The sequence below is a fragment of the Drosophila novamexicana genome, unplaced genomic scaffold (assembly GCF_003285875.2).
Source record: "Drosophila novamexicana strain 15010-1031.04,08,12 unplaced genomic scaffold, DnovRS2.1 tig00004555-arrow-pilon, whole genome shotgun sequence".
In the NCBI taxonomy this organism is placed as follows: domain Eukaryota; kingdom Metazoa; phylum Arthropoda; class Insecta; order Diptera; family Drosophilidae; genus Drosophila; species Drosophila novamexicana.
In genome coordinates this window covers 5030633-5057045 of record NW_020825052.1, presented here as the reverse complement: position 1 = coordinate 5057045, position 26413 = coordinate 5030633, and the positions used below count along the sequence as shown (strand labels likewise).

Below are 26413 nucleotides of genomic sequence, written 5' to 3'. Positions count from 1 at the left end.
ATTTCTTTTCATTTATTTAATTTTTAAGTCTTTTGCTTTATATATATATATATATATATATATAAGTATATATATCGGGTGTTTGTTTCCGTACACTGCGTTTTATTATTATTATTATTATTATTTAATATTTTAGGTTTTGGGTAGTTTTGGTTCTATAAATATGAATAATTATAGCTAATTGCTTTTTAGTTAATATTCATGGTATATACACACGCACGCGGTATATACGATCGTTTTTAGTTACACAAACGCAATTGTGGGATAAGAAAACGTAATATACAAAGCGCGCACTTATCGGTTGGATTGGTTTTTTTAATAGAACTACGTTTATATGTACTGGATAGAAGGGATTAGATACAAAAGAAAGCAACTAGCTGCTGAAAGGGTATTTCAAAAGTTGGTTTATGCTAACTGGCCGCTGTCCGAGTTATACGAGTATGCGGCGATCATAGAGGGTATTTGAATAGATAATTAGTTATAGATAAATATAAATTGTTGATAAATGTTGTAGTATATGTACAATTAGTTTTTTGAAAACTTACTTAAACCGTATTTCAATCGCGTAAATAGACAAAAATGTAATTTATGTACATTAATATTAGCAGAGAACGAAGGAACATTTAAGAATTCAAATTGTAGCTGCTGAGTGTGTTAGGTGTTGATTTAAACAAAAAAAAAATGGCTTTCGGTTCGGTTCGTTTCGATTCGGATCATACAAAGATCAAGCTACTCGTATGCTATATAGATGTGTGTAGGATGCGTATTATATATTTATCGGTTGGTGAAGAACTGAATATACATAAATTGCGCCATATTTAGACCTCGGTGGAGCGCGAGTCATCAGATCGCGATGCCTTGCGTTCTCGTCCTGGTATGCGTCCCATGACCACAGCTCCCGATTGTGCTTGAGCCTGTGCTTGTGCCTGGGCCTGTGCCTGTGCCTGGGCCTGTGCCTGGGCGTGTGCCTGCATTTGTGCCTGCGCTACCTGCTGCTGCTGCAGCATTTGTTGTTGCTGCAGTAAATAAGCCGCCTGCGACTGTTGCACAAAGTTGGCGTGCGTGTAGGCCTGCATACCGGGCGCCGCATACACATTGCTGGTGGTGGCCTGCAGATTGAATCTGATCTTGGATGCCGCATTGGCCGCATTGGCGGCAGCTGCAATGGCAGCCGCGTTTTCCCGCGACGCACTTGACGTGGTTGTCGACTGAAACGAGATGCTCATGCCGCTGTCCAGGGAGCCGACGCTGCCACGTCGTTGTGGCTTCTCATTGCCAACTGGGATGGAGGAGAGAAAATGCCAGATAAGCAACTTGTTAACTTGACAGATATTTCACACTAAAAACTTACATTGTTCGTGCATGTCCAACAGACTGTTGCTGAGCGCACTGCGCTTCAGCTGCGTGGAGTCCGCCGAGTTGGGCGCTTGTTCGCCGGAGGCTTGGGTGCCCGGCTGATAGGGACATGGACAGACCTCGACATCGGCGACGCCGCTGTCGCGATTGTCTGCATTGCCGGGGGCACGATTGCGCGCCGACTTCTGGCGCTCGAGTTCAGCCTCGATGCGCAGCGATTCCATCTCGTCCATCTCGCTGATGGACTCTTTGAGGTCCTCGGCAAACTTGCAGCGATCGTGCTCGTTGCGCGCATTGAAGGTGATCAGGATTTTGCCGTCGACCTTCTGCGACAGCTGAATGCAGAACGGATAGTTGGGCAAGTCCAGTAGGCTGACAACGGCGCCGCAGAGCGGGAAACTGTTGCGGAACGTGTACGTCACAGAGGTCTTTTTCTTGCTAAAGATTTTTGTGATGACCAGCAGATCGTTGAACAGGAACACCTCGCGCTGATGGACGCCGGGGCGTTCTTTCTTGTTCACATCGGGTATCTCGTACAGGCGACAATAGCAGACCAGCCGGCGATGCGGCAGCGCCAGATTCGGCTTCTTGCCCACTATAGTGGCCTGGACCTTCATCACCTGGGTGACATGGTCGCTGCCCGGCTTGAACTCGTCGGACTTGACGCGCTCGAAAATGCCGCTCAGCATATCCTTGTCAATGTCATGGCAATCATCGATGCCCCGCAAATTCTTGATAAAGTCCTCGACGCGCATGCGCCGCTCCGGCTTCAGATTTGGCGTATGCAGATCCGTGTTCAACATGATGATGGCAAACGCTAGCACAAAGATCTACAAATGGGAGAGAGAGATTGGGTTAAGTAAAATACTCATGGATTGCATTTAGATTTATTTGGCTTACCGTATCGGATGATCTCAGTCGCCCCACAATGTCCGCATTGCACTCGCAGTAGCGCTGCGAGAAGATCTCCATGAGGCGCTCGATCTTTTGCGCCTCGCCGGGCATGCGGAAGTAGGCCTGGAATTTGCGCAGCGCCACGTCCACCTGTCTGCCGGACAGATCCAGTTCCATGGCAAAGCAGCTGAGCACCGCCATGTTGAACTGATTCTGGAGATTGCCCAAATACTCGCCGATCATCTGCCGGGAGAGGCCCTTGCGCGTGATTAGGAAACGTGCTACGCCCTGCGGCGTGTTCTCGAGAAAGCCGCGCCTGATCAAATACGTAATGCCCTTCTCCGGCTTCTTATTGAAAAGATTAAGCCCGACTCGATACTGACGCTTGCGTATCGTCTCCGACATCTTGTAGTTCTGGGCAACGCCCGCCGCGCTGGCCGCCGCCTGCAGCTGCTGCTGTTCGTGCTGCTGCTGCTCGTGCTGCTCATACTGGGCGGCACTGGTGTGCGAGGAGATGGCATGATCATCTGTGGGCGGCACGCCGCCAGCTGCTGTGGCCGCTGCGATCGCCACCTGGATTTGGCCAGCGGCGCCGGCAGAGTCCGCCGAATGCGTCGAGAACTGTTGTGAGCTGTTGAGCGCTGTGCCGCGCTTCCATGTGTGCGGCGAGTTGCTGCGATCCGAGCCCAAGTCGCTGTTAATGTTGCGCTCGGCGGAGGTGACGCTTGAATCTGAGCCGGAGCTCTGCACGGATGTCAGACTGCCGTTCTCGGCCGTCTTGCAGAGCCCGTTGGTGCGCAGCAGCGAGGGCGGCGGCGGTGTCTGGCGTTGCATCATCAGCAGTTGGCTCTGCTGCTGCGCGGTGATCGAGGATGTGCGCTTGGGCACCTCCGGCGGCACCTTCTTGCCACTGCCGCTGCCCTGGCTGCCGCAGCTGGGCGTGGGCGTGGTGCTGCCGCCCTTAGGCCGCATGTAGATCTGCGCCGCCGAGTAGTAGGGCGTGTGCGGCGAGTGGCCGCTGGTGTTCACCCACGAGGCGTTCAGCGAGGTGTCCGCCGAGCTGGCATAGCTCAGATCGTGCGGCGAGCCGTGGTAGCTGGTGTAATAAGCGGCTGCCGTGGGCATCGCCTGGGCATTGTAATAATGCGGTTCCGCGGCGTGCAGCAGATTCACGTGTGGATGCGAGGCCAGGCCGGATACGGAGGTTGTGGAGCTGGCAATGGACACGGGTGAGGCGCCTGACGGGCAAAACGGAAGCAAGTTGTTAGCGTATGTCTTCGGGCTTAAAAGCTATATTCAAATTGACAATTGTTCTGGCTCAAAACTCAACTCAGAGTCGAGGCCAATTCGGTTCGGTTCGGAGCAAACACTTACCCGACTGACTACGTGGTATGGGACTGCAGTCCAGCTGGCGACGCTCACGCATCGACAACGAACGTGTCGGCGGCGTCCGCGAGAGACCCGGCGAGCCGGCGCCTGGCGGACCTGCCATTATTGTCACACGTGGCTGTTGCTGTGCCGCCTGCTGCTGCTGTTGTTGCTGCTGCTGTTGTTGTTGTTGTTGTTGTTGTTGTTGTTGCTGATGCTGCAGTTGCTCCAGCTGAGATTCTGTGGCGCTGCCGTAGGCAGACGATAGGGAGGCATTCGCCGAGGCGCTCTCCTCGGCCAGGGTCAAGCTCGAGGCGGTCACCACCATGCGCCGGCTGAGACGCTTCTCCGCCTTGGCCATGGCCGTAATGGAGGCGAACTTCTTGACCATCATATAGTGTCGGAAGGCGCGCTGTATGGTAACAGCCGCATTGCGTGCCCGCACGCCGCCGTACTTGCGTTCCAGCAGCTCGATCTGTTTGTCCAGCAGATCCTGCGATAGCTCGTAGCTGCAGAGAGTGAAGCAAACGATTTCAATTTAAATAATTTTCACTTAACGTAAACAAATAGATTATAATTATTATTTATACAGCAACTGCGCCACTGCGTGTCAATACACTGAGCGAATTTGCGCACAACTGGCCCAAGTCGCTGCCAGTTTCTGCGCCCCAATGATAAGATAGCGTCTGCCTTTGCTCTAAGGCGACGTGTGTGTGTCTGGGTGTGTGTGAGTGTGTATCTTTGAAACACAACTCGAGCTATCGACCTGATTAAAATGTTGCCACGAGCAACCACAACAAGCCAAGCGCATTTGCGGTCGGGGGCGGCGCGTTGCAAGGGGGCAGCAGAATTTGCTTATAAACAGTTTCGCCCATTTTTAATTTTGATTGTGGCTGATAGGAAAGAGCGCAAAGTCATGAGTGCTATTAATTAACAGTTAGATCTAAACCAAAATCAGCCAATTCGAAATGAATTTTAGGCAAAATCAGAGCGTTCAAAAGTATGAGCAGAAATCAAAGTTAAAGAAAATATAAATTATAATGATACCAAGAAAAGTCTTTACAGCTGTTTCTGATAAAAATATGAATACTATGTTTAATAGTTAATACTTGAGATAAAAACTTTGTATTAGGTCAGTTTATGCCTTGATTAATTCTCGATTTCTCTTTAAGATGAAAAGAATTAAACGTATTTCAGCATAATCGGGATGCATATTGGGCAAGTTTTAATAATTTACTTGAGTTAATTGCCGCTTGTGCCTATAATTCTCAACCTGTTAACGCATTACACGAGCTTTGCACTTGGTTTAAAGAGAACTCCGAAGTCAAACGTAAGACTCTGATATTTGATCGAGTGGTTGTTTAACAAGAAAATCAGCGCATCGTATACAAAGAGGGGGATATCAAGAAGAAGAAGAACAACAACAACAGTTGTCCGTTTATCTGAAGAAAAACAGCTGGAATTTCTGTGCGTAACGTTTGTTCCTGGCAAAAGTGCAGGTGTCGCTTTCGGCGCATTGTGAAAGTCAGCTGTCAGCTGATACGCTGCCGAGGCGCATTCCCAAATATTTACATACGCCCCACGTTAGCATGCGTCAGTGCCTAATCTTGGATATATCGGGCGGGGTCTAGCGGGAGGCACCCTTTGCTGTTTATCAGAAATTGGCGCAGTGCAAAGTCCAAGCTAATTAGGCAGACGGCGAAGCTACGCTGTGGGTCTCTGTTAACTGATCGCCCGCCTGTTGATCGGTCAAGATAACTTCCTCTTCTTCTTCGTTGTCTAGCTGTTATCACTTGTGGAAGGAACACTTACGCTGACTGGGCGCGCGTGCGCTTGAGCACATCCCCGCCGTTCCGTATGGAGTTCTTCTTGTGCATGTTCTGCTGCTGCTGCTGCTGCTGCAGGACAACTGCGCCCGCTGCACCGGCTCCGGTGCCGACGCCGCTGCCGGCAATGACCACGGCCCCGCCATGATGGTGATGATGCCCGTGGCTGTGCAGCAGGTGGTGATTGTGATGATGATAGTGGCCAGCGCCCGCTGGTGCCGCCTGCACTTGCATAAAGTGCTGATGCTGCTGCAGTTGCTGCTGCTGCTGCTGCTGATGGCACGTGGGATACTGCTGGATCTGGTAGATCATCTGCGGATGCTGCGGCGCGGGATAGTTTATGGTCGCGGCGGAGTTGTGACCACCTCCGCCGCCCGCATAGTGGTTCTGCAGGTAAACATAGCCGCCGACGCTGTCAGCGGCTGCGCTGGAGCCGTGGGCGGCCACTGGCGCTCCGGCCAGATCGTATTGTGTGGAGCCGCTGCGCTCGATGCTCTTCTGGGGAAAGCTGTAATCAGAGAGAGAGAGAAAGAACAATTAATAAGGATCAAAAGACTTTAGACACAACTTTCGTTCGACCCAACAGATTAATATGAGCTCGATGCGTACCTTTCGCCAATTATAAAACCCGAAATGCAAATGATCATCTTGCCTATTCTATGATCTTAAGTTTTTGGTAGAAATCACGCACACACACAGATCACACACATAGATCACGGCACAGTTATGGCCAGGTAATATTCATAATATTCACAAATACAAAATCGACGATCGTTTGTTTAAATATTATTCAAATTGAAATTCTCTTTTCGATTCTCGATTCTCGTTGCTTTCGGTTAGACCGAAGGGAGGAAGCACCACGCGAGCATTTGGAACAGGCGGAAGATCAGGTCGTCGCTCGGCAACGTTCGCGTTTCAACTAAACCGAGCGTTTGGCCAGAGCTCGACAAGCTGCTTGTTGGGATCGAATCGAGGTTCAGAAACGTGTTTCGCTTAACTCAGTTGTGTGCGTGTGTGCGAGTGTGTACGTGTGTGTGTGTGTAGGTGTGTCAGCTGCCTACGCATCCAAAATGCATCTGTTTTGTTGGCCGAAGACAACAATTGCTACCCTTACGAAGCCATAGACAATATGAACACACAACAAAGAGAAGATCCTAAGCGTAAAAGGATCCATTAAACAAAAGCAAAGCAAAAAAAAAAGGGAAGAGGGAGAATGACAGTAGTCTGAGGCAGGGGCAGGGGAAAGATTTAGAGTGCCAGTGCCATATGGCGGATGGATCAACAGCTCGCAGGGATTTCGACTGAAGGAAAAGTTACGGAAATGATTAGCTAACGATGACAAACACGAAAATTCCCCTAGATCATGCACCCCTAAGAGTAGAAAGTGTCAATAATAAGATTGAAATAAATATTGAAAATTGATGACAGATCACACGATTTTGTAATGCTGAAGAACAACAATAATTTGCTCAAAGTTCGTCGATATAAAAATATTAAATAATTAAAAATTTGATTTAAAAGAAAGATATATTTCAGTGGAAATCAAGGCACCAAAGAGATTCGAACATGGATCCTCTTCGTTTTCATCAACAAGGAGAAAGTTTCACGAATCAGAGCAACTTTTTTGATTGGAATATATCCATATATACCCATAATACGGCTGCATAACTACCTTAAACTAAAATCTATTTGCTTTGATTGTCTCTCCCTGCTACAACTGTCTTTCTAATTGTGTAAATCGATTTGCATTGCAATGCTTGAATCATTGATTATGCGATTCGTATAGCTGCCCTCGAACCGCCTCGAATCATGGCTCAGCTGGTGGCCTAATAAGTTTTTAGCTCCGGAGTTCCAAAACGGAAAACTGAACAAAGGGCAGCTGCAATTCGCACCCATGAAAAAAAAACCTGCTTGCAGGATCACGAAAAGGGACAGGAACACGCACAATACGATTTTCCATAGGCAGGGGTATATCATCCTTGCGCGATTGTTTCCAGTTTCCAAATGCACCTGGCGTTCATTTTGTGTTGTCCTTACGGCAGGTACGACTGCCTGGCAACAGCAACAACAACAGCTTGTTGTTATTGTTGCCAGCTAAGCAACTTGACGCACTCTCTCGCTCTGCTCGTTTGCCCCATTCTGTAGCGATTTAAGTGCTCGAAAGTCCTGCCTTGTAAATTGAGTCCAAGCGAGAAACATCTGCCACACGTCGGCCCTAATTGTTTGCCGTTGCACATGTGTCCAGCTGTTTGTTTGCCTGCGGCATAGCTGTAGCTGTGTCTGTATCTATGTGCGTGTATCTGTTGGATACATGTGAATGTATCTTTGTAGCTTGCGACGTCACACACTGCGCTTTGCTCGCGAGCCAAAGTTTTAATTTGTAGTGCCCCCGGCCATTTCCTCTGGCTGCCGCGCATTCACTTCCTCGCTGGCTGCTTGATATGCAACAAGTGTCGCCTCCGTCCGTGGCGACTTGCGTGACCCGCACGACGACTGCGGCGTCGGCCGCCTTTTACCAAAGCGCAACCGTAATTGTTATTGATTTTACATTAGTGTTCTTTTGAGGACTTATGCTTTATGGAGTGTGCCCCCACCAAAAACAACAAACAAACACGCAGATAGACAGACAGACAGCTGCTAGACAAACTGACAGGGTTTTAGGTTGTCATATTAATTCACACTGAAATGGGCGCCCATGTGCATTGGGAATTCAAGATATGATTTACCACAAATACATATATTAAATTAATGGGCCAACTGGTTTACTATTTAGTATAGAAGATTTGATCGTGTACATTACTGACTACTGCAGATTTTATAATTGTTAATTATTTAATTTACATTTAGCGATCAATCAGAAAATCAGTTATAAGTGTTAAGCAATTTGATAATTGCTTGCAAAAATAACATTCCAAATTTAAGCAATATAAATTTCTGACATTGACTTCAAATAATTTCCTTTAATATTGTGCATTAATGTTAAGAAATCAATTTAATAATTATTTATACATTTGTATCTGACAGCGATATGTTAGCTAACAGAGCTGTTAAGTTAACAGTACCTTAACATTGCTAACATCAGCCCAGTGTTATGCAATGATTTTGTATAAACTGTATACAAAGTAATTTCACCTCTGCAGAATACAATACACAACACAACAGGTTCCACTGGTTCCACACAGATGAAATGCAATGAAATTGGAACACAGGTTCCACATATATGAAACAGCAGCTCTGATCCAATACATCATAAAACAGGTTCGACAGCACGGCCTACAACTGACAAAGTTGAATCATAGTGTGAATGAAACTGCAGCTAAACTAAACGAAAATGCATTACAATATAGAACAGGTTCCACGGCGCGGCTTATCATTGGCAGAGATAAAACGCAGTGTAAATAAAGCCGTAATAGGTGCCAAACAGCGTATTTTAAGGCATTTAGCAGACCAATTGTTAAACGGCTATAAATATATTTTAATACACTCATAAGCAGCAGATCCAGCGATAACGATAAGCGTTGAGTGCGCTTGCTGCCGGTTTCCCTTTTGCCTTTTGCCAGTGTCCGGTGGGCGCTTACCTGACGGCCGTCACATGGTGCGAGGTGTGCGTCTGCGTCTCCTTGTGGCGCGTCGATAGGCTGACAACGGTCACGTGACGCGTGGCGGTGCGCACCACGCGACGCACTCGACTCCGTCCATCGCCGACGACAACAACAATCGGCGGCGGCTTCTTTTCGCTGTCGTATTGCAGAAAGGACTCGCCGCCGCTGTCCTCAAGGGATGCGGGCGCGGGCACGGGCAGGTGCCTGCGATTGTTGTTGCTGCTTTTGTGGCTGCTGCTCGTCTTTGACATGATCGGAGCGGGAACGAGAGATTGAAACAGCGACGTCGCATTCGTCGCGTTAGACACACTCGACAAAAGTCGCACAATTGAGTCCAAATATAAACAGTTATAATATCGAGTGGTTTGGTAGGCGTGGCTACACTTTCGCCTTCACTTTCCGTAAGTTTGTTTTGTTGTTTTTGTTCTTGTTGTTGTTGTTGTTGTCGTTGCGCTTGCCGTGTATTTGTTTGTAGATTTTCTTTTGTTTTGCTTTCGTTTTATTCATTTGCAAATTGATTTCACATTGTTGTTGTTTATTTCGATGTTATATATTTATTGTTCTTACTTTCGTTATAATTTATGTACATATTTGATATTTGTTTAGTATTTTTTGTGCATGTACTTTGATTTCTTTGCCATTTAATCTTTGGTTTAGTTTTGAAATTTTTCGTTGCTTCCCTCTGCCGCTGCGCTGGCTACATTCCGCTGTCGTCGAGCGTTTAGATAACGTTTTTATTTTGCGTTTGCTTCTAAAGCGATAATATTAGTTAAATACTTTTAGTAGACATTCCAAGCGCGTTTTGCCGTCTTTTGCGCATTGCGCACCCCATTTAAGTTAACAAGCCCAAAAGCTTGCCATCGCCTTCATTGTGAATGCCCTTCAAAAACGGTGTAATAAAACAGCAGCAGCAGAAGAGACACAGAGAGAGAGAAAGAGAGAGGGGCGAGAGGGAAGTGACAATCGCTAATGAAGCAAGTGGGTTGCGTGACACTTGCAAAATGTTTGTTTGTTTGTTTTTTTGTTGTCGCGCTTTTGTGCTTATTGAGCGAGAGAGACTTGCAAACTCACGACTCTCTCGAAGCGCATTCAATCAGCTTTGTGGCTTTTTAGGTCAGCGATCGCCGATCGCAAGTAAAAGTCGCATAGCTAGAAAATAAATGAATAAATGCCGCAGCGAGTGCCAAGTAAACAATATTCAAATTGAATGCGAATTGTATGCGAATTCATATGTCAGACACATGCCACACACGCCACACACACACACACACACACACACACACGCCAGGGGAGGATGTGAACTGTTTGGCATCCGTCTGCACGGAAAAGCTTGCCAGACAAGCTGAGAAAGCTTTTTGGCACTGCTGCCAGCTGACCTGATCCACTTTAATAAGTCCATAAATCATATGGAAATTTACGTGAGAATATTGTCAATGGGCGGAAAGCGAGAGGGGGGAGGGGGGCAGACAGAGAAGAGACAATGGCGCATAGAAAGGGAAAAAAATTCGTTTGTTTATCAACTGACAAGATCAAGATCGAAATGTAAATTTTGTCGCATTAAATATGTATGCATGTAGTACAATCGAACAAAGGCAGAAGCAAAAGAAGAAGAAGACGCCATCCCCCACACTTTCCAGCCATAAATCTGTTGACTTGTTTTCGGTTTTGGTTTTGGCAAGTTCAAGAACCTTTGATGAGTGTCTCGAGTGTTTTTTGAAAACGATCGCGATCGCTGATGGCTTCATCTTCATCATCATCATCATCAGCGTTAACAGCGTCAGGTCTCTGATTCGTTACAATTCTGGGCAAATGTTGTCCGAAGCCCAGATGACTGTCACAGCGGCGATTGTTTCGTCATTTGTTGTTACCCAGAAACACACACACACACACACACATTCGTATATATGTGACATGAAAAGCTGTTTAAGCCAACGAATTTCGCTGTTTCGATAATCCAAGCTACCCCACTAGCCCCCTCTGTGTCATGTATTAGCCTTGCCTTGGATTCCACAACAAGTCATGGCGCTCTTGGCCAAAACAAGTCGCCTACAACCCAAACACAACTGTTGTTCTGTTCTGGCTAGAATTCTCGAGTCGAGTCGAGTCGAGTCTAAACTGTGAGAATGCTGCCCCCGAAAAACCCACTCGTAAAAGCCAATTCTCAATATGTTTTCTTATTAAACGACAAACGCAAAGTTGTTGTCGATTTTTTGTTGTTGTTGTTGTTTTGCTTGTTGCTAAAAGCATTCAAGTTGATCTCGTTGCCGTTTAAACATATTCTAAAAACAAAACACATTTATTGTAAGTCTCTGGCGTGGTCTGCATCAACATTATCTGTTATTGGATTGGTTTTTTTCGTTGAACGAGTTTTAAGTTAAGCTGCAAAATCTGGCTTGGTATTATTTAGCATTTGACGTTGGTTTTAATTTTCGTTATGCTTAAAGCTGCTTGCATCCGCCACAGTGCACGACAATGGCAACTTGTTGTTGTTATTATAATTGTTGTAGATAGAGCTGCCTTTGTTTTACAGGTGTTCCACTGCACGAGCAACAACAGAGCAGCAGCAGCAGCAGCAGCAGCAGCAGCAGCCGCAGCAACCGCGACAACTGCAGTTGCAATCAGTTCCAAGTTGTTTTGTTGCTTGTATTGTATAATTATTTAATTTATAATTATTACACACACAAGCACACGCACACGCACACAGCGCGAAAGGGAGAGAGAGAGAGATTAGCCAAGTGCAGCTGGGTGCTGCGCTGGGCGGCACAGTGGCAGTTCACAATGGACTTCGGTGCTTTATTCACTTTCGTGTCATTAGTAACGGCGCACGTAATCCAACTCTCTTTCGCTTGTACTCTTTCTTTTACACGCGGTCCTTGTCTAGCAAATGGCAGGCGGCGTTGCGACTGCAACCGGGCGGCTCAAAATGAGCGGAAGAGGAAGTGGAAACACAATATGCAACAACGCTAACTGCACAACGCGACTGCGACGCAGCGTAATTGGTTGGCAAGTGGTTGCACAAGCAAAGCAACAACAGACGCAGCTACGATCGCGCAACGCCTGCGCGCCGTATAAATTTCGTGACAGAGCGAGACAGTTTTAAGCGCAGCAACGGTTAACTGTGACTTGAATTTTGTGCTTTCTCTGCGACTGCAGACCAGCTGCAGCTGCGTATAATCAGCTGTTAAGCTTTTGTACTGCTCAAACTTTATGCTGTACCAAAAATAAATGGCATAATATGACAAGCTAAAGCTTTGAGCTGTTGCGTATTTAATACTCAATTGTTTTGAGTATTACGATCTGAGCTTTGAGCGTGACAGAAGGACTTATTGACAGAGCTGATTGCAGCTTTCGACACATTGAGCGGTGTTATACAGTTATTTGGATTGCGCTCTTCTTTTTGGGAGCCGCTCTTTTGAGGGCCTGCATCTATGAGCTGTATGCTTATGCTCTCAGCACTTGGCTACAGTTTCAATTAAAAATGTGTAGCAGAAATTTCCAGTCGAGTCCACATATATACACACCCCGTGCACACACAGACACATATGCACAGAAACAGACCGACAGTGGGACGCTTTAGTCGTGTGTTTGCCGAAACGTAACGGGGCAGTGGCCGTGGCTTTTGTTGCTGCGGCTGCCTCTGCTGCCTCTGCTGCTGCTGTTCCCGCTGTCGACGCCTGTTTTTTTTTGTTGTTGTTGGCGGCACTATTGTTTTTGTGATACGCGCAGAGAAAGGCGATTTTCTCTTTAATTATATTTTATTTTTTACATTAAAAAAATTGTATGCAATGCTGTTATTTTTGTTTTTCATGCTATCCGTTTTGGACTTGGGCATTTCGTTGCTACTGTTCTTTTTTTTGTTTGTGGCAGGGGAACACGACGATGTCAAATTAATAATAAACCGGGCCTGACTTGACAGCAGCCTCAACAAACAAATTGAAAATTACAACAAAAACAACAAGAAGGCACACGCTTCCAGCTCGTGAGCTGTGTTTTTTCGCACACATACATACGTACATATGTGCGTGTGTATGTATGTGTTTTGCAATTTATACTATTAAATTGTTATTTTATTTCTCATTTTTTTCAACACTCAACACTCACAATTCACACACAAGCTTTTGTTTGCAAATCAATTCGCGCGCTGCAAAATTTGTTATTCAATTTCCAAATTTTGTTGCTTGTTTTGCGTATGCAAAGTGGTCACAAAAACAACAATTAACGAATCCATATTCAAAAATAATATTGGATGCCAACAACAAAATGTGAGCAGTAACACACAGTGAGCGAACGAAGTTTATATATTAACAACAAAACGCACGATCGGGCAGCGACTGCGACGTCGACGTTTTGAACAGAAAAGCGCGCGCACGTTTTCTCTGTGCCTTTGCTGCCTGCTTCGACGAAACTTTGAGAGAGACTAAATTGGCCGACAGTGGCGGGCGAGCTTCCAAGCCGTAAATCGACGGCCCGTTTCCACGACTATCAGTGTGTGCGAGAGAGAGTGAATGACTCTATACGACAGTCTGTATGTGTTTGTGAGCATGTGTGTATGTGTGTATGTGTGTATATTGCCAATAGGCAAGTTTGTGTGCCAGTTATTGTTGTGGCTGTTGTTCAGGCTCTGTGTTAAGCTGTTCTTTTCAATTTGATCTACCGAAAACAATTGTCAGTTCGCAAGCGAAACACTTGCAGCATGGCTAAAACACAAACAAACAAACACCTGCAGCTCTATAAACGAGCGTTGACGTATGTACATACATATGTGCTCTGACTGGCTGGAAGCACATTGGGACTAAGACTCATTGCATTTAAGTGCTCTTAACTTATATTCAGTAACAATGAAAGCATTTCAGATGTTTTCAAATTTGTTGCTAATTTTTCATTTCCATTGTCAAATTGAGTAATTGCGAAAACAGAGAGAAACAAGCCCGAAAAACTACTATGAAAAAGTTTAAATTTGTATGCAAACGACACATACGCATACACTGAAACACACTCACACTCGCAGAGTCACTGTCAAAAAGGCGATCACAATAACAGCGAATTTGTGTGGCAGCCCAAAACAGCTGCTCACACAACAACACCGCAACTGCATTGGGAGAGCCGCCAGAGCGAAAACGTACGAATGAGCGCCAAAATAATAACGAGCACAAGTACCCGACGCGAGCCACATGAGCGCGAACAATAAGCTGCGCTTACGTTACGCTCAGGTGACTCACGACCTGACGTCTGGGCATTGAAGGGCGGGCGAGGGCGGCATTCAGCGGGGGCGATGCAACCGCTCTCCCGCTCTCGCTCTCGCTCACTCTCTCTCTGCATGCGCTGTACGTCTGAGTGCGAGTACGAGTACGAGCACATTACGGCCGCTGTAAACGCAAACTGTGAGGAGGCACTTTTGGTAGTTAGTCGTATGCGGCGGGCTACTAACAAAATGGGCTTCGTAATGGCTGACTGGGTCTGAGACTGAGCCAAGCGTTAAGCGTAATGATGAGTGTGCTTCTGCATATGGCTGTACTTGTATGAGTGTTTGTGAGTGTGTGAACAACAAACCATTTATATCCGGACCTGCGGCCTGTTTCGACTTTTCATTGAAACTTGCTTATTGTTGTTGTTGTTGTTGTCGGACATTGCTGTCACTGGCATCGTTAAAACTAATGTCATAAAAACCAAAACTTGTGCCCACTGTGCCACACACACACACACACACACACACACACACATGCATGTAAATAGCATAGGCATAACTCACAACACGACTATTTGTGTACATATGTAAGTTTCTATGAGCCAGCTTGATGATGATATTAACGCATTAGGCACAAGGTACACCAAACCCATTTACCTTTTGCCTGACTTTGTCTCAGCTGTTATGAAACAATCAACAACTACAACAACAACCAGCGCTGATGACAAGCAAACAAAAACAACAATAACTTCATATGAGCGAGGGCAGTTCAGTGCAATTGCCAGAAAAACTACTTTTGTACTCGTTCACAGAGATCTGTAAGCCCCAGATAGATAGAAACTCTCCCGAAATACTATACATATTTGGCAACTAGGAGTATTCGCATTCAAGATAATTGAGCAAAAACATATATTTGTGTTTATCTAATAGATAAAAGCGTCTTTTAGTTATCTAATCTGTGTTTACATATACCTCTGTTCTTACTAATAAAAAAAGCATATAGATTATATAGCTATATTTCCGCTTTTCTTTGTGCACAAGTCTATTCCAATGAATATTGAACCAGTCTTATCTAATCGCGTTATTTCATCAAATATTCGTTTACTTTAATTTGATCAGCTATGACTTTGGTCAACAACTGCTTAAACTACCCGCGCAGGTTAGCTCACACGCATATGAATCGTTTTGTATATTTCATTAGTAAACATCGCGAATGTAGTTACTAACTATGCGATTACGATTACGTTAACTGACTGTCTGGGTTGTTAAGCTGTTTGTTTGTTGACTTGACCTTATGCGTCTGAGCCCAGTTAGTGGATAAATGTGTACCTGTGCATATGCCAGCCCTATACGCCTGTCTAAAAGACCTTCTACCCGAAACCCAAAAGCCAACAACGATTGCGAGTGCTGCCAACAACCCACTGCCCCCTGTCTCGCTCTCTCTCCCTCTCTACCTCTTCACTCTCCTCCCTTGCCATATGCGGTTTGGTAGTACCTTCAACTTGCGTGGCCGTCGCTGATTGCATTCGGTCATGGCTGCCAGAGTTGGCAACTTGGCAGCCACATGGCGACGACGACGGCAAAGCTGACTTGATGATTAGAAAGTGAACGCTGGGCGCTGGGCGCGCTGAGACAATGGCTGAGACAAGCGGTTAATGAAGCGTGCCTCCAGTGCCCCCTCCCTCGTCCCCCAAAGCTAGCGAAGGCCACAGAGCGTGCTTTCGCTTCGTTGCACGATATCAATTGTGTTTGTCAATAAATAAATTTCGTCAATTAATAAACAATCAATAGTTAGACTCTTTGATCTTTATGGATTTTATATTCATTTGTTAGATGTACCTTGTATATATTCTATATACCCAAGCAGACGTACATATTTTTCTGATCTCACGAAATAACTCAGTTTGCAATCGACCGTTTCTATTGGTGCCCCTTGATAAATAAGTTCAATCTAACGAACATTTAAAGGCTAAGAGCATATTTTAATATGGAATTTGCGAATTTAATTAAAGGAAATAAAAACAATAACAAGGCGGGGTCTAAACTTTTTATATTAACACCTATATGATATAGTGAAGAGATTTATTGCTTTGTCATATGCACTGTCTCCTCATATATTCTCATCTGAGTTTACTTAATGAGTTCAGAGTTGGCTTTTTAAACGCGTTATGTGAAAAGTGTCGTGACAAAATAATAATAGCCTTAAAAAATCGTGTTTCATAGGGTTCAACACATGCCCATCTCTAACCCAAGGTGAACAAAGATCAACACAAAGTTGCGAGACGATCGGATTCACTCTCACTTGGCCAGGCATTTAATTAAATGTGTAACAAACACACGGGCGCCGATGATGAAGATGAAGATGAGCAGCAACAATGACGATCCGCAGCAGCAGCAGCAGCAGCCACAGCGGCGAATCACATCAGTCAACAGCAGCAACAACAAATGGAAATGGGCAACGTTTTTTTCATCTGTTTTTGTACACCTTGTACCCATTGAAAATAGGTTAAACAGACTATGATGGGTCTTTACACACGTATGTAACAGGCAGCTGAAGGCATCTTCGAACATTAAGAAACATATATATATTCTTGCTCTGTATGAATAGTCGATTCGATCTAGACATGTCCGTCTGCATAGACGCGTCTATCTTAGAGACTAAGAGGATTTTTAAGTTTAGAAGTTATTGCCAATCATCGATTTTAAGAAATCGAAAAATATCGATTTATAGACTAGGTCTATCGACAATATCTCGTAACTGACAAGATAATACAGGCTTACTTTTTTAAACCGACTAGAAAGTAGACTTATGAGAGTTATAGCTATCGACTTTGGTATATGCATAGTCCTTATTTGCAAATTTAATCACCAAAAATTTCAAAATGATCGGACTATGAGTACCGAACTTATTCAAGAAAGCATTCCCATAGTGTGCTGCTAGGCACAGCTACCGTGTAAAGTGCGCAGTTGTGGCATACAATGTACTTCGAATGATTGCAACGACAGCACAGGGTATCTGCTAGTCGGGCGCTATCTTGTTTTTTTTTTTCTCTTTCGTTGTTGAAAATTATGTTAGTGGGAAATTATTTTGTGTCTGCCAATGAAGTACACGACGAAACGCCGCCAAAACTTCACTTTCACTTGCACTTCACCAACACAACACACTTCACTTCACTTGTTTCTTCTTGGCCATGAATGAAGCGCTCGCTGTTGGCAGTTGGTTGTTATTTGCGAGCTTTGGCTGCCCACTGGCGTCGCCTTCATCAATCACAAAACAATAACGAGGAGCGTGCGCCGGGGGCCAAGCGGCAGCAACCACGTTGTTGGCTCGGCTCATGTGGCACGATTGTTGCTGCCGCTGCTTGCTTTTTGGGAAAGTGCGCCCACAAGGGTTCTATGCTCGTTAGGCTCTGAATCACGTAGACAGAGAAGCACAAGCCCCTTCCCCCCTCCCGCGAACGCTCACCCCTTCAGGTGCGGCATTAGCTCCGTCTGCTTTCTCATTGATGTTTTCAGTGGAAAAATTCATGTTTACAAGCGATTAGCAGCCTATTATTTATTTATGTATGTTTCATGCAATTGAATCTCTCTCTCTCGCTGTCTCTTCAGTTTCAGCAGCATCAGCAGCAGGCGAAGATCTGTGATTAAGATTATCATCATCATCATCAATTCAAGTGAGCCAAAACAAATCGCCAACTTTGCATAATCAGTTCCCAAATTGGACATCATTATGCGAAACTGTTTTTTTTTCCTCTTTTGTTGTGTGGAATGTCTATTTTTGGCAACACGACACAGCTTTCCACAGAAGCTAATGAACTTTGCGGCATGTAGTGTATGCTGTAAATTACAACCCTTGCGCAGGCGTCTACGATTCGATTTGGAAATTTTGAGTACAATTTCGCCATGGGGCCACTTGCCATTTCGTCAGCTTCCAATTCAATGCAAATCACTGACAAAGCCAACTCCACGCTCCGTCGACAAAGCAGCAACAACAACTACAACAACAACAACAATTGACGCTATTGTGCAACCAACAAAAGAAACAAGTCAAGTAAGAACCTTACTTTGAGTGTAGGGTGCTCAACGGGGAATATGCGTACAGACGAAACTGATGGCAAACCAACTTCCTCGAAACACTAAGAGCTTTGTCTCAAGTCAAATCCGGGAGTCGCAACTGAACCACCGAAGCAATAAAGCAGAAATTGTAATACAAGAGAGTGCGTCATGGTATGAGTAAATTAATTAATGTTTAAGCGTATTAGCGTATTTAATGAGCATTACCTTATAATAATATTATTACTAGAGTTTTCAAATTTCATATTAAGGCATAATTTGTTCACCTATTCCTGTGAAAAAAAGAGAGCTTTCAAAACAAGTTTAAAGAGAATGACATTTATAATCTACAAAAGGGGATGCCTTTTTCGTAAAGTATAAAATACATATCTAATGAATTTGCACAAAAGACCTTTCAAATCAAGTTTAAAGCAGATTGAATGACGAATAACAAAGTTGTATGCAATCTACTTCCACCCATTTTCCACAATAGTGAGTGGAATTTTCTAAAATTCAATTCAAGCGCGCGCTGTTAATAAACAAGTTTCCTTTCGTATTCACAACTCAACTTTCATCCAAAACTAAATGTACTCTCCTAGAATAGCATTCATATTTTCTACACCTTTTGATTACAGGGCAGGCACAGGGCAAAGCACTTTGGGTAAGTACTTTACTTAGCATATTCATTCATGGCGCGTATCCACAGCAAAGCGTCGACCGACTAACTGGAACGCAAGAAATTTGGCACACAACTAGGACGACAACAACAACAATGACAACAACGGCAACTGCTGCAAGAACTGGTAACTGGTCTGCCGGCAACCTCCCTCTCCCACTTTGCCACCAATACTTCCACACACACACACACACACACACACACACACACACACACACACACATGACGTCAGCCGGTTAGCCACGCTTGCAAGTCTTCTTAACTGGTTTGCACATTAATTTAGATGCTTTCTTGATGCTCGTCGAGTTTTTGGCTGTAACATTTCGGAATTTATTCACACTTTTTGCGTAGGCCTACAAACCCAGAAGCCTACTAAAGCGCCGGATACTGAGCGGGCAGGAAAATATCAGCGCCCGCTCTCTTATCATCGTTGGAGCCACTCAAAAGCTGGCTTTCAATTAGCGCACGACTCCGAATACAGCAGGGGGAGAATCGAGAGAAACTAAAAAGATCACGTGAAACCAATGAATCACCTGGCTCACTGGCTGGGCACACTTTGAACTTGAAATTTGCAGCTCAGAAAAACCAATACAACTAAAAAACAGGAAAGAACGGCTTTAGTCTATAAGACGAAGATTTAATACTCTTAAAACAACTTTCATTCGTATCGATGTTATATCTTGGAATTATATAAAAGTAGAAAAGCAGTAGATTTATTCCGAGTATATTGAAAAACAAAAATAGTTTTCCCCAAATTAAAAAAGAAACTCAGTTTTCCATCATCTTTACCATATCAATTATACGATCAATCAATCTAAAGAGCTTTACGATATAGCGCTCTGATGCGGTCGATACAGACCTATTCAAATTTTATATTTTAATGCGGCCGGAGACATCTCCTACCAAGCGTTACACATTTTGCAACTACTTTATAGTACTCTGTGCAAGTGTATATTAAAAGCGTTAAATATTTAAATAATATGACTTTCAGATTCAGCGCTGAGAACTGAGGGCACAAGCTCACAGATCAGCTATATAATCATATGCATTCGCTTGAGATACATTTCAGATGATCAAATGCCAACTACTGCTGCTGCCGAGTATAAAACAAATACAATATAGAAACTTCCATTGCTTGATATTTGTGTAAATATGCAAAGAGCTATAAAAGTGTTAATTGTTACCGAGCAGGTGAGGATGCGCTCACGTTGTTGCGTTGCCAACAAAAACATATGATGAGAGTATATATATATAACTAGCTTTGTGTTTCTATAGTAAAATCTAGTTTGCTTTTATTGTGGATTTATCAAGATGTTCAGTAGTTCAGGTTTTGTTTTTATGAGACTTTGCAGTAGACCATGCAGTTCCTTATTAGTTTTGATTTGATTTTAGGTTCGAAATCAAAAATGCACAGCCAGTCAAGGCACATAAAAATAATTATCATTTTCATTTCTAGCTTTGTATTAGTATTGAGACCTGAATGCCGTATTTCGAGTATGATAATTGCAAAAAAGTGGTAATAATTATTATAATTGTAAGCCACAACGAAAGATAAAAAGCCATCATGGTCATATCGTAAGGGCAGTAATAAACAAAACTCTTTGCAATGAATAAGAAAACTAACTCAATTATAGTATTATATTAGTTGTTATGCAAATTGTTTAATAATAATATGTTAAGTCTTATATAAAGCTGTGTACAAAGATCTCTGTACCATGAATCCTATTAATTATATTTTAAAGAAATTATAATTTTATTTAATATGATAGGTTATATGAATTCCCATAATAATCGAACAAATAAAGATATCGAAAAATGTTCTATAAATTCTGGTAAATTACACAGCTGATATATTTCATATTTCGTCGAGCACCAGCATAAATAAAGTACCTGCAATATAGCTGAACTAATCTGTCTAGTTGGCACAATCTATATTTCCAAATTATCTATTTTGGTTTTCTACGAAATACATTTCCGTACACCAATTAGACGACACAGGTAAATTGCAGTTCTTTGTGGCCTGGCTATTATCACAGCTTAAGATAATGCTCGTCTGTTACAGTTGCATTGGCTCGAAGACCTACTGACAGTTATGTACATAAAATCACGTGTTTATCATGGAATTTTTATGCGCGTGTCTCGGCGTGGGAGTAGCAATGCCTTAGACATACAAATCTGAATATTGTGTATATGTATACCAATCGAAAATATGGACATATATATATATATATGCATGCAGCTATGTATCTGTCTATGTGTGTCATGTGGGCTGTATTGAAAATGTCAGAGTTCAAGGCTTTTGTAACTTCATATTTATGTAACTGTTAGCTGGCACATAAAAGCTGTTCACATATACACATACATTATCGTACATTAATAGATGGAAGTAAAGGGAAATGATACTTATTTGCCAAAAAGAATCGATTTTTTCGCTGGAATTGAGATTGTGGAAAAATTCAAGCTGTCTATTTACTTAGAGCTCAGAGAATAAAGTAAGCCCAAGCATTAAAAAAAGGGTAAATAAAGTTGTTAGCTTTTAAATGAAACATACATTAAATTTGTATGTACTTAAAATTAGACTCAATTTAAAAACCTGCTCCTATGAGTGTTGAAATTGTGAATGGAGCTGCAGTTGGGCACTTGCGATCCACAAATAAATGCGCAGCATACTCTTGGGCTGCCTTACTCACCACTTGAAATTGTGAATGGAGCTGCACTTGGGGCACTTGCGATCCACAAATAAATTCACTGCATACCCTTGGGCTGGCAGTCAAGTGTCAGCTGGCAGTTAACAACTAATTAAAAAAGTGTTGCCTACTTGTATGCGTTTTCTAGTCTAGTTTGACTATAGACAAAGTGCATTGTGTGGAAGTAGAAGACGCCTTTGTTCCCACGCAGTGCGCGCTGTGTGGGCTCAGAGGTGGGTGAGGCAGCGTGGGCGAACGCGTGTATGTGTGTGGGCAGCTATACAAATAAGCTGCACAGCTAGGGGGTGGGGGAAAGCACCCGAAACAGCGGAGATATCATTGATTTTGCTGCTGCAGCTTCAATGGGACGCGTATTGTGGGCGTCTATTGCGTCACAAGCGGCCTCGCCAGAGCGAACCTTGAACTGCCGGCTGGCAACAGAGAAGGGGGTGTAGCTTGTTGTATTTGTGGGCGGATGCCCCACAAGTGCAGCCAGGCAGACACAGAAAGGATAATGCAAAAAGGGAATATGTACATAGATATGTCTGAAACTTACCAGTAGATCTCATTCGAGGTAATCATATTGGTGGTCTTGTAGTACTGGGCTGCCGTGTAGCTGCTCATTGTGTAGATATATAGTATATAAATATATGCTCTTATATATGGTATGTAGCTGATACACGGGTTGTGCTAGTTAAGGCAGACAGAGACCCTTCAGTGCTGCGGGCAGTGTCTAATGAAACGGAATTGTTGTTGTTGTTGTTGTTGTTGTTGTTTTGGTTATGGTGGAACTAGGTTCTGATTTTTATGGACGGTTTACAACACTTTGGCACCAGCGAATGATTACAGTGTTAATAATGATGTTGATAATGATTTTGACGAAAAATCAATAGACAGCGGCAAACATTTCACTTGGGTATCTATTTATGGCGGGCCAATAATTCGCGATATATCCGAGTATAATCGACTATATATTTTAATATGTATTGACGTACAAGAAATCTCGCATTATTAACGCCCAATGGGCAGAAGGAGGCGACGATGACGACGAACTTGCCGGGGTTGGCCGCAGACAAACGAATACATACACAGGCCGCGGCGACGAAGGGGCGGGCAAACGAAATTGGCAAAAAAAAAACGAAAATAATAGGAAAACGGAAAAATGAAAAGCGGGGCAGGCTAGCCCAGGCGCTAGGATACGATTACGAACTGGTATATGCACTAACTAGACGCTCGGAGCACTAGTAACTAGGCACTAGCACGCACTAGAACTTCAGGTTACATGGGCCAATGTATATGCAATTATATATATATATGGATGTAGAAAATGTTGCTAGGCGGAAAAGCGTCTGCGAAAAACTAACGTCGGCTAACTGTATTGTGAGACTGACTACTGAGCAGCACGCCGTTACTAAAGGCGTCGGCAGAGCCAAAGCGGCGTCAACTGCCTCCAGATGAGAGAGAGCAGCAACGACCCTCTAGCGGGAGAGCGGGAGATAGAGAGAGAGACTGAGAGCGAGCGCCCCTTTGCCCAACAGATGTGCGGGTTGTTTTTGTATCTGCGTCTCAGTTACTTCTGCCTGGTGGTTGCTTCCTTAAGCCCCTGACTTGCAATTTGCAACTGCAACTGCAACGGCGACGGCGACGGCGACGGCAACTGCATTTGCAGGACAGCTGCCACAGCTCTCATTATGGTCGACAACAATTGCAGTTCATTGACAAACTCTCTCAACTAATATCGCAATTGTCTGCTAAATAGTTTTAAAATCATTAAAATTGAAAACGAGTTCCATTAACAACAATTGCCGAGCGCAGCAGAGAGCAAAATTGTGGCTGCTGCCGTTGTTGTTTGGAGCTAAGGGGGAGCAGCCAACCAAAGAGACGGCAAGAGCGAGAGCGAGAGAGAGAAAGAGAGAGCGTGTGCAATTATGCTTAAGGGTGGCTGCGGATGCCGTCGCACATTAGTCCATAGCATGCGATAAACATGAGCAAAGCGAATCCGGAATGTTTTTGAAGGAAAACAGCGTTGAGTGCCCGTGTCCTTAAGATGCTGCTCGCATAAGGGCAAGACTTTAGGCAAAGCAATTTATGGCCCACCCTTATTTGCCAAAAAAATTGGGGTGAATTGAGAGCGAGTGCCAGACAATTGAGAGCGCGCGCGGCATTGCCAGGCCTAAATGTAGGCACATACACTTAGAGAAATTACTTAAAAGTTATTAAGAAGACATTTTGTTAGCTTCTTTTTGGAATTATGAAACATTAGTCGAATTTTCGACTAATGAAGCTCTGCAGCAAAATTATTAAATGAATTCCAAGCATATTTATAGAAAAGTTAAAGGAATAAGATAGGGTTATTTTAAGCGTAACAAAGGTTTTAAAATATTTGTTGCTATAAAAAAATTCGACAAGTCAAAGGTTAAGTAGAAAATAATCAAATTTTATAAGTTTTATAATTTACATATGCAATAGAACCGGCTAGTCCAGGAGAAAATTTATTTCTCATATATAACTCTACCATATTTTGAGTTTTTCCCTAAATTTTAGCATAGCTCTTACACATTTTGTGACCTTTATCACACAGCTTAACAAGGCTGCAAACGGGTTTTTTAAACAAATTGGTTTAAGCCCGAAATTACAATTTTTGCGTCTACTATAATCCGGATTAATTGGATAAAAAACAGACAAACCTAAGCCTGAACTGAATGCTTTGGCACAAAACAATTTTTTGCTTGATATTTTGAAAATATTATTTTATAATTTTGATATATTAAAATATGTAAATAATGTGTACACCATTCTCAGGCGTTAAATTCTGAATTCAAGCTGGGAGCCCATGATTTGGGCGCAATGTGAGGCCCAGAAAAATGACGAATTGAATTGAATTCTTTGAGAACTCCTTTCGCTGGTCTGTGCGTGTTCGAGTGTCTGCCATTGGGCGCTGCTATTGGTCGGGGTAGACGTCTGTCTGCACTTTCTATGGCCCCGTTGCATGCAATGCACCCGCACCAACAACAATAATAACAAGAGCAACAACCACTTGGCGAGGTTACCCCAATGCAACTTCCACATTGACTTTGGCTGCGACTTCAATTCTTGTGCGCGCTTTTCAAATAAACAGGCGGCAAAAAGTATTTAATAATCGCTAATAACAATAACAAGAAGTGAGCCTCGAACAATTGCCAACTGCAAACTGCAACCGACAAGACGACACCATCTACTACCTGCACCTACCCTTCCCTCCCCACCTCACCCTCAACCACTACCTGGTTTCTTTGTGCATTTTATTGTGTGAACAAAAAATGAATAAAAAAGAAGTTCAAACTTTGAATGCGCTTCTCATGGATTCATTTATTGCCATGCTCTTTTTTTTTGTGAAGCGCGCACCAAGCCGAGTGGATAAGTTACACAGGGCGGGACAGAGGGCGGGGAGGGGGTTGGCTGTATATAGTGTGGGAGCTAGATGAGCTGGTTGCACGCCCCCACCCATTGAAATGGGTCAAACGCATTAGCCGCACGACAACGCAGCGCATCAGAACTGCAACTTGCAACCAACTTTGAACTAGATAAAAAGTTGAGCAGCGACCCCCCGCCAGCCCCCCTCCTCTACACGGTGTGCGGGAAAAGAAGACAAACAAACAAACAGTAGACCAAGGAAAAACAAACTCTAAGAATGCTCAAGTGTAAACAAAAGCGCAGCAGATCAACAGAACGAAGAAAACCAGCAAGAGTATGCTTGTCGAACAGATACCCTGTCAGCAGTGCCACCTTCTCGAATATTCGAACTTTCGTCAATAAGAACACAACAAAAACACACATACCTACACGTGCTGTGCTTCTTCCGTCCACATTATGACAAACGCAGGCTCAAGTTTGGCTTCCAGCTTTAAACTATATTATTTTGGGGCAGAACTTGGGAAGTTACCCAAAAAATAAGTTATTCCTAATCTATGTGAGAAATATTTGAGCTTAAAAAACCTTGCTTAAAAATGGAACATAAAAGAAGCACATTCTGCGTATAATATATACATATGCATATAAAATGTCAGGTCTGTAGCTTTTGGCTAGATCGACTCAGCTATGCGTCTTGTTCAAGAATAAGTATAAGTATAGCATTACCAACAAATCATTATACCCTTTCATTGGGGTATAGGGTATGGGTATAAGAAAATACGCTGAACGCATCTCACAGAATTATCATCGAAATAAACTCGCAATGAAAATGGAAATGGAGGCAATCGGACAAAGAGACATATATAGAGAGGGAGACGAGCAACTTCGAGTAGGCAAATGCCAGAGATTGAATAATGCAGATGATATGAACAAAAGAAAATTTCCATTTTCGGTGCAAGATGACAAGTTATTAGCTAGCCGAGTGCTATCTGAGATGAGAAACAAACCAACCAATTGCTGGCATCAAAAGTTTTACCCGTTCGAGCCAGCTAATTAAGTAAGAGAAATAATCAAAAACTGCTGCAGGCTGTCGAAATGAGAGCTGTCAGTCAGTTGCACAAATTGTGAAAATGGAGCAGCTGCCGCCGGAGCGAATCCCTTGGCCACGCTGTGCCTCTTTGTCATCCGTGTAAAAGTCAGCAAACGCTAAAGAGCACACCACAAGTGCCAGAGTGGGAGAGTGGCAGAGAGGGAGAGCGGTAGAGCGGGAGACGATGTGCAGTGCTGGGGCGGAGTGCAACAACGCGAAGTGTACTTCATGATGCAGAACATGCTGGATAACATGTTGGGTTGGAGGCGCCTTAAAACACGGTCTT

At 43.7% G+C, this 26413-nt stretch overlaps 1 protein-coding gene across 3 annotated transcripts in view; it reads right to left on the bottom strand.

Annotated features, from left to right (window-relative positions):
* Positions 1-63: 63 nt before the first annotated feature.
* Positions 64-26413, bottom strand: part of LOC115770014 (IQ motif and SEC7 domain-containing protein 3) — a 36460-nt gene continuing 10110 nt past the window's right edge. The window contains exons 1-6 of one of the 3 annotated variants that reach the window (XM_030715067.1): positions 22204-22293; positions 5431-5952; positions 3625-4127; positions 2257-3488; positions 1352-2186; positions 64-1279 (exon numbers count right to left, since the gene is read on the bottom strand). In XM_030715067.1, the coding sequence (XP_030570927.1) occupies positions 819-1279; positions 1352-2186; positions 2257-3488; positions 3625-4127; positions 5431-5952; positions 22204-22271 (3621 nt within the window). In that variant the 5' untranslated portion in view covers positions 22272-22293 and the 3' untranslated portion in view covers positions 64-818. Of the gene's footprint in view, positions 1280-1351; positions 2187-2256; positions 3489-3624; positions 4128-5430; positions 5953-9022; positions 9519-22203; positions 22294-26413 lie in introns of those variants that run through there. The other 2 variants (XM_030715066.1, XM_030715065.1) reach the window with 2 other exon arrangements.